The 9,150-nt window shown below is 42.1% G+C and overlaps 1 protein-coding gene across 1 annotated transcript in view; it reads right to left on the bottom strand.

Moving 5' to 3' along the window:
• Nucleotides 1-5,047: 5,047 nt before the first annotated feature.
• LOC134514826 (uncharacterized) overlaps nucleotides 5,048-9,150 on the bottom strand; it is a 58,351-nt gene continuing 54,248 nt past the window's right edge. The window contains exons 39-43 of the mRNA XM_063333143.1: nucleotides 8,001-8,108; nucleotides 7,135-7,326; nucleotides 6,484-6,650; nucleotides 5,939-6,125; nucleotides 5,048-5,256 (exon numbers count right to left, since the gene is read on the bottom strand). Coding sequence (XP_063189213.1) covers nucleotides 5,048-5,256; nucleotides 5,939-6,125; nucleotides 6,484-6,650; nucleotides 7,135-7,326; nucleotides 8,001-8,108 — 863 coding nt within the window. The remainder of the gene's footprint in view (nucleotides 5,257-5,938; nucleotides 6,126-6,483; nucleotides 6,651-7,134; nucleotides 7,327-8,000; nucleotides 8,109-9,150) is intronic.

Raw genomic sequence — 9,150 nt, 5'->3', positions numbered from 1 at the left:
TCTCCTCTCCTCTCCTCTCTTCTCTTCTCTTCTCTTCTCTTCTCTTCTCTTCTCTTCTCTTCTCTTCTCTTCTCTTCAAAATCTTTTTCTATTAATCTTTGTGAAAGTCTTAGTTATATTTGGAATGTGCACAGAAATTCTTCTTTAATTTCCTTATCTTAGGTATGTACTAGAGGTGATGCCAATATACTGCCAAAACTGAAGTGTGCTGTTCCTATGGATGCATTGATCTTGCAAGCCAGGGTACTGGAGATGTCTTTCAGTGACCAGAGTGTAATAAAGACGTAAAGGATGTTAAAACAATTACTGTTCCACCAATAATGAGCATGGGACGGCATGGAAAAGAAATCTCTTTGGGGTTAGCATCAGCCAGAGGTTCCCTGTAAGGTGATAAGCAGTTTTGAGAAGCCCTGAGCTACCGTCTGGAAGCCAGTCAGTATAAAATAGTGGGTGTTTTAATAACAAGAGACCGATTTTGTTCTATCCTGCAACTGCAGTTTTTTTACTTGTATTGTGCAAAGATAGTAAGATTTTGTTATGCAAAGACTGAAAAAGGTGCGTATTTCTAAGGTTAAGAATTTGTTATCTAACTGATTTCATAATTAGTCCTCAGTGAGAAACATCACTGAAAAAGTTTTCTTCTGAGGAATTTTTAAGAGTTTAATGGTCTCAAACTCTATTCAACTTTTTGATGAGTGATTTGGAAACAAGTGCGACATCCTGACTGGCCAAATTTGCAGTAGAATAAAGATTGATGGAGTGCTGAGTAATACTGAGGATAGGGCAATCATACAGAACAGTCTGACCTGCTTGATAAACTGGCCTGATTAACCACAGTTAATTCTAACACACTGAAGTATGAAGTTATGATTAAAGGAGTGACAAATGTAAGTTAGAATTTACTCCCCCTTATGAAAGGGAAGAATGTAGTGTGGAAAACAGCAACTCACCAGGCTTATACAAGACGAGCAACTCAGCAGAAGTCTCTAATGGCAAATGAGGACAACTGGATTCTGCATCTAGAAAGTGGAAAGTCATTTATCTGTAAGAATAACAAGGCAATGTTCATCTCTGTATATAGCAATATTGGGAAATGTACTGGAGTCTGCATTTTATAAAGGGATGACAAAGAGTTGGAGGGAGTGCAAGAACAGAACTACAGCTGGATCTAGCTAATAAAGATTTTTTTATAATGAGAACTCGAAGGGCTGAATCTACTGGTGATGTAACCTTCGCATATTTCATAAAATCAAACCTAGTGAAGAAACAATGGTGATGCAATGGCTTTTAAATTAATAGAAAACCATTTAAGAAGAACTAATGTCTGGGCTCTGGCCAAACTAATGAAACTGGAAACAAAGTGCATAATTATAGCTGGAAGATGATCACCCTGTAGAACATACTTCTATGAAATGTGAATTCACCATTCCTGATATCTTTAAAAGAAGAGGGGTCATTTTCCTTCAAGATAGACTTTGGTCAGCCGCAGGTAATCAGGATTAACGTTTAAGTAACTGCATGGCAGGTAACAGGTCTGACATCTAACAAGTGAAACAAGGTGATCTGATGGTACTTCTGGCTTTTATAAGTCTATACGAGGAAATAAGATGAATAATGTAGTACAAATACAAAACTGTATTCACTGTTTTACTTTGTTCTTCCACCGCCTAATAGGAGCTAATCAGAGCTCAACAATTCAAGACCTCTGTACACTACTATAAAATGGATGGATTAAAGAAGTGCAAGCAGATAGGCCCATTTAGCAGGCAACAGTGGGAAAAACATGCCCCAGAAAACTGTCCCTCAACATTGGCTAAAAGCTTATCATTGTGTACTTGCAAACAAGGATTGCAAAGGATCCAAACCACCTGACTATCCCTGCAGGCTTAGCTTTAGCCTCTAGAGCTTCACAGTCCTACCTCACCTCTCCTGAGGCCTCCCAGTCCTATTTGCTGCAGCCTACTGTCTCTCCTTGCTTAACCTCCTGCTTTGGTTTCACACATGTAAGGTGTAAAAAGCCTCCTTGAGGCTTGTTGAATCTTGAGTTAGGCCTAACTGATCAAAACAATGCCCCAGAAAATGTCTAAAATGAGACATGTTATAAATGACCGTAGTCATTTAAAAGAGCCTGTCAATTTGGGGGGTATCCCAGAAGAAAGGTCAAGCACAAAAATACGTGGGAGATACCCCAGCTCCCCACTGACATGTGAATGGCTGAAGCTGGGGACACTGGTGGTAGTTTTAAAAGGAAATTTCTTCTGACCTGTATGTAGCCATAAGGATCATCCCGTGAGAGGTTCACACTGACTGTGCAGAGAAAGTGAACTGGTCATGAGAAAGTCAGTCTAGGCTGACTACAAGACAGCCAACTCTCACAGTTTCATTCTGGAAGGGTAAATGCAAAGTGAAGAAGAGCTGAGAGCCAGAACCTGTCCATCATCCACAAAAAGGATCTTCTGAGAATCCATCCCCGACAAACCACACTGTTAAAGCTACAACTTTTCAGCAGTACAGAAACAAAAGCGTGACTACATCCAGAGAGCTCCCTTACAGGAACAAGGCAAGCATTTCACAGACACCCCTCCCAGCCACTGATGCTCCTTCTCCCCTATATTTCAAAAGAGGGAGCTGCACAGAGCACTTTTGTCCTTGGCTGGCAAGTCATTACAGAAACACTGTATCCTGCTCACTCTACCAGGCTCTGATGATGCTATTTAAAGCTTCAGAGTGACACGACTCAGCCAAGCACACTGCGAATACTTTTACCTACTCATTTGGAAAGTAGAGATAAAATCCTGCTCATTCACCTTGAAATGTGACTGGAAGCCATAGAGGCCACCCAGCAGCACCCCACCCTGCTACCAAAACCTTGCCATGTAAACCCAGTACAGAGCCCTTCTGCAATCCAAAGAATTTTAACATTGAAATGTAACCATAGGTGGCTTTAGTAGGCTACTAATTGTAAATGCTGTACTCTTACATACACTGAGAAATTCAACACACTTGTACATTATTAAGCACATTAGATATTAGTCAGAGAAGGGGCAAAATAGAAAACATGGATTATGAACAGTTAAATTATGAGTGGAAAACAATTAAAAATATAACTGACTTTTTTCACTAGTATGTTTATGTATTCAAAATTGGTATGCTTAGAAATAATCACTCACAATAGGTAACCTGGGAGAATCAAAATCTTGTATTAAGAATTTGTATTCTCACTTTCCAACCTAATCTTTTCAAATTCCTACAGAACAAGAAAAAAGAGATACATGCATATCTTGAGTACGCTTTACTTATTTTGAGAGATTTGTCACATGTAAACATCACCTGTTGTTCCTATTTTTATTAATGTTTTCAATATTACTTTGTCTAATAAAACAGATACCTATGAAGAATTAGGGAATTTCTACCATCTATTAGTAAGCGAGAAGTGAATGCTCCAGGAGAAACACAGAATAACTCATTTGGTCCGTAAAGTATTAGTGTGTTTTGTGCTATTAATTCAACCTAGAGCATGGGTTACCTGCAAGGAACTTAATAAAAATGAGCTTATTTGTGTGTTTGGAAAGAAATACTCTCACGTACTTATATTGCTATGACTGTGTGATGCAGGTTTGCACGGGTTTTGGTCTCATGAGGCTATTTCTCAACTGGATTTTTTGCAAATGAACAAGTAAAGCATCTTAACCCCAGGGAACAAATCGGACAGTGATGCACACAAGAGGAGATGGAGGATCTTTGCTATGGGTGCAAGCACAGTGCTCCTCCATCTCTTCCCCACTGGGAACAGTGACAGAAGTCTAGGTTAGGCAACCTCTCATCACGGCACCTTTGGCCCAATGGGCAAATTATGCCGTGTTATGTGCATGTCGGTGCTGGGTTTGGTGCAGAGCCAGTCCAAGGAAAACTACTGCTCAGCAGGCACGGATCGTCCTGCAGCAGCTTGCCATGCAGAAGGATGTACTTTTTATATCAAACCTTCCCAGAGCTTCCAGGGTTCTCCATCGGTCTACACATTTCTTGTCTTTTTCACAGATGGCACAAGGCCCACAGCAACAGTATAGGTAACATAAATCTTTGCTATCTCAAGAGGAAAAAAAATAACATTCCTGGAGCAGGATATCCTCTTTAGGTGCCCTACTGCAAAACAGAAAATATTCCTTCTTGCACCAAGACCATGTAAAGCCCTTTTCCTCCCATGTGGGTGCCTCCTAGTTCTGCAGGTGCTGAGCTCGTGCGACACCCAGGCAACAGCGAGGGCAGGCAGAGCTGATGAGTTCAAGGACTTGCACATCCTTGCTTCTGTTTTGAGGGGGATTAAAGCCAGCAGAGTGTTGTTCTGTTTAGCTTGTATTTCTAGTCACTATGCTACTACTGCTCACACCAGGAGTGGGAAGAGGGATGGGTAGCCAAGAAGCAGTGAGGAAGCGCACAGAGAAGCTTGGTGGCCAAGCAACAGCAATACTCTTTTGCTTTCTTGGTTGATCTGGTACCCATGGTCTGTGCCTCCTCTGCCTCTGCCCAAAGTCACCCTTAGACGTGATCTGTGCCCACAGGATGCCATATGACACGTGCCTGTCTTTCTCTAAACACTTGCCTACAATGTGCCACAGTCCCAGTAACAGACCTGGCCCACAGGCTGCTCCTTGCCTCACCACCACCTCACAAACACAAAGCACAAGTCATGTTAATAAAATATGCTTTTAATGTGGTCTGCCCTGGACATGTTACACTTAAACATTTCAAACTCTTTCTCAAGGCAACTAGCACCATGCTCATTATCATCTTAGGACTTTCTTCCTCATGACTGCCCATCTTCTGCAGCATACAACGAACTGTACTCCACTGTAATAGTTGAATTGCAATGTATTGCTGCAGTGAAATTCTTTGGATAAAAGGTTTCTCTTCAGTGTCTTCTTTGTTCATCTGAGACTGCCATCAAGTGGGGTTGATCAGGAATCCTTTGAAGGCTGCTGGCCATTCATAAGGGAGCTTCAGTCTCTTGGTGGATTAAGGGAACAAAAGCATCCTCCCTTGTCTGACATTATTTCCTTTTCTGTGTTTTCCGTGCCACTGCTGTGTGCAAGGCCTGCATAATAAGGTCCTCATTATTCAGGATGTTGTATTCTCCCAGCTGAACCAGACGGTCATATGCCTTCTCAGTGTATTGGACTGAATATGTTGAATAAGGGGAACAGGAGCCGTAAAGATCAACTTTGCCATCTTCCATCTCTGACTCTGAGCGCTTCTGACCTAGGAGGAAGGGGAGACAAATCACTTTTGAAAGTTGGGAATTACTCTGGTCATAAGCAAGCAAACTTTTAACAGAGCAGGGAAAGGAGATGTCTCTCCATGGAGAGAGTTCGTAATCTAAATTACTCTTGTGGGTTTTTAAAATTGTTTTTTAAACAAATGATTTTTTTTCAAACTGACAACTCAGTCCCTGGCTCAGGTGGATATCAGCTTCTTCACATAATGAGGGGAGAAAAATGGTGATTTTTTTCTCTTACGTGGGTCTACACTGCAGTTCTAAACTGTGCCTGTGGCTTATGTAAGTACATCAAAGTTACCTGCAAACTAACTATCTTGGGGATTGAAACAGGAGCCCCATGACAGCAAATCTGACTTGGGAAAAAAACTAGCTTTAAGCAACAGGGAGGTTTGATGTATTGGAACGAGCCAGCAGTGAAGTTTAAGTGTTGGAGTATTAAATATACTCCCTTTAATTGGGAGTTGTAGTTGTGGATGCCCCATCCCTGGAAGTGTTCAAGGCCAGGTTGGATGGATCTTTGAGTAACCTGGTCTAGGGGAAGGTGTCCCTGCCCATGGCAGGGGTTTGGAGGTAGGTCCCTTCCAACAAGAACCATTCTATGATTCTATGCTTTAATAGGCTGGCCATGATGTCAACCTTTTTCTGACATGCTTGATTACTTGCCTGGTGCTTTGTATTTTTGGAAGGTATCATTAATTAGTGGGAAAAATAGCAGTACTGGTGCTCCTGGAGTCTCAGCTCCATCAAAGAGGTAACATTCCTTCAGGTTTTTCCTGTCTTCTTCACTCAAGTCCACTCTGGGAAAAAGGATTCCCTGCTCTGAGCAGTACTTGCAGGTCTGGTCCAGAGCCTGGATCAATGAACAGAACAGCATGAAGACCGAAAGAGGATCTCAGGGCTCAGGATTTCTTAGAGTCCAGTGACAAAGGGGGCATTTTCCAAGCTGTGTGAAAGCTCTGAAACCCCTATTGGAAAGCGCTGCATCAGTCGAGAGGTTTTTGCTTTCCCTGAGTTCTTAGCACAAAACAGTTGTATCATACAAGAAAAACAAATATAGAGCCTATAAATGAAGTATCACACTGCAGCATTAAGCTAAAAATGCTAGTGGTTAAGACTTTTAGCAGGAGCAATATAGAAAGCACCTAAGTGTTAAAAACTTCCAGGTATGCAGCTGTTGAAGAAATGGAGACTACTTCAGTTCCTCTCACCTGTATCTGGGATCCTGCACTGTAATTTAAATGCAGGATGACATCCACCTTTCTCTCTGGTTTTAAAAGTGGCATGATGCTTGTATTGATGAAAAATCCCGTATCTACCAGAGACAGGAATTCCTCTGATTGTGTCAGCTGGTTGGGAAATGTGTCTAACACAGTATCTAAAAGGAAAGATATTTCTTGCTGTAAGTGAAATAGTGCAAAACTGGTTAGCCTGTTTTCAACTCTTACACCATGACCACAGAGCCCTAACTGGTTCCTGTTTTCGGGGAAGGGGGATTCACTGTATCCCTTCTCTTCTGCCCTCCTTACCTCCAGCCCCATGCAGTTTTGGACCTGCAATGCCAATATTCATGAAGGGGGTTTCTTGTGCCTCCCCAGTACGTGTGTCTTCAAAGAGAAAAAGGGAGGACCACCATCAGGACCTGGTGCCCCTGCCTTGGGAGGTGTGTGCCACCAGCAAACCATTGGCATGGAGCTTAACACCACGCCATGCTACATCCCAGTGTGCCACAACTGATTGATCTAATAGTGATTCTGCCCAACCACGGCCTCTAACCTTGGAGAACGGGTTTAATATCAACTCTGGGTTTCGCTTTGTTCTGCTTGTTTATCTTCTCCCCAGGCACACAGGTCTTCTGTTACCTTTCCATCTGCAGAAGTGTTTGTTCTCCAGGTAGTCATTATGCATCTGGAAACCCTTTAGGAAGTTGTGCTCCTGGGCGACACTGAGGCGGTCGGTGAGAGCACCGCGAAGAGCACTGCCCAGGGGGCCAGGAGGGGTGAACAGGCGAGTCCTGAGCTCGTGCGGCTTCAGCGATAGGAGGGGTTCCTCGTCTGCACAGCGAAAAGGTGTTAAATTCTACCTGCCTAGAGCAAGGTCATCCCCAATATGTCAAGATTAAGTAGTAAAAATCAGTGTTTTCTTTATTTAAAAGGTCTGGGATGAAAAGACTCCATGAGCACAAGTGACCAAATGAAAAAGAAAATAAAATGCTACTCTTACCAGCCAAATACCATTTTCTTACATAGTCAAGATGTGGATAAAAAACAAAACCCAGTATCAGGCACCAATAAAAATCTGCACCAGACGTTGTGGAACACTTGTGGAACAGGCTGAACGCAGGCTTTGGAAAAGGGTAACTGTTGTGCTTATTTGGATAACAGTAGCTCCTACTTAACATAGTCAAGATGGTTTTGCTTTATTAATCATTTACAGATCAATCTTATTATTTCTGAACATTTTACTCATCTGCCAACATCGGTGTTGAACCCTCAGTGAGCACATAGACCACAGGACTGGAGATTTTTACATTATCCAATTATGCTTTGCAGTATGAGACTTTGAATCCAATTCATTCTGGAAAGGAAATGTGGCGTTTGAAGAAACACTCCAAAAAATGCCAAATACACGGCGCACATCTCACATAGCAGATGGCGTGTGATGGTTTGTCTAACGTTAACTCTATCTAAGGATAAATACACAGTAAGGAAGAAGTATGATCATTTACCTATATTGTCAATTTTATCACGGGTCCACCTGTGCCAGAAATCTTCTGATGAATGGGACAAATTCCAGATATATAACACATTCAGTGAAAATAAACTACTCCACATGCCTGTAAAAGGAAAGAGCTTTCTAACTCAAACATTCACACATCATGAATTTCAAAACTGTTATCATGAGATTAAATTTGTGAGGTTTATGCTTTTCTTTAGTTTGTTTTAAATGGATGATATGTCATTCTTATTTGGCTACTGTTTTTTAAACCTTATTTTGATATCCAGTTTTTGGTTTATGGTACTTAGGGATGGATATATATTTTAACGAATGGTGAGATTTTTGTGAATTAATATGATTTAAGAAGCCTAGGTTTTCAGGAAAAAAAACAAGTAGAACGAGGCTTGTATAAAAGGAAAGAATGAAAGTTTGCAATCTGAGAGATTTGATGGGGAACTGTATTGATAAGGGTCTAACGACAATGTGATCTCACAGCTTCTGCATTTCATAGAATCATGGAATGGTTTGGGTTGGAAGGGACTTTAAAGATCACCCAGTTCCAACCCCCCTGCCATGGGAATAAGCCTGTTAACACACCGAGGGATCAGTTTTGACCAGGCATTTTAGAGCTTGAGAAACAATTTCTCTGGTTATCCCTTAGAGCACAAGTTCTCACTGGTTTTTGTTTCAGGAAGTGCAAATGTATGCATGTCCAGCATAGGCTTAGGCTAAAATAGTTCAGTGTGTCCCTCACTCTGAGTGAAGTGGCCAGTTGAAGACAAGTTTGCATCTCGAACCAGTCACAAGTTTCCAGCTTGTCTCTTTGTCTGGAAAACACGTACCCGTGCTCCACTTCAGTCAATAGCAAAAATACTTCTGGATATGACTATGCTGTTTTCCCCCCAGGCTTGCCCAGGCAAGGTGGAAACTGGAGCCAGTTGTGTGTGGCCAAAGCAGACGCTTTGGAGCAGGGGAGACCTGGCATGCTCAAGCACACCCCGATGCAGCAGAGAATCACCATGGAGGCCCACGTAAACTGCCTATAGGAAGCACACAAATTACTGACTACCTGTGAGACAGGCAAGAGGCTCTGGAGTTCACCCTTCTGGAGTAGCATCAGCAGAACCGTGGATTCCCAGGGACCTGAATTTTATGGTTGG

The sequence above is a fragment of the Chroicocephalus ridibundus genome, chromosome 4 (genome assembly GCF_963924245.1).
Source record: "Chroicocephalus ridibundus chromosome 4, bChrRid1.1, whole genome shotgun sequence".
Taxonomy (NCBI): Eukaryota; Metazoa; Chordata; class Aves; order Charadriiformes; family Laridae; genus Chroicocephalus; species Chroicocephalus ridibundus.
Note: the sequence above shows the minus strand (reverse complement) of the source record. Positions and strands in the feature narration are given on the sequence as shown.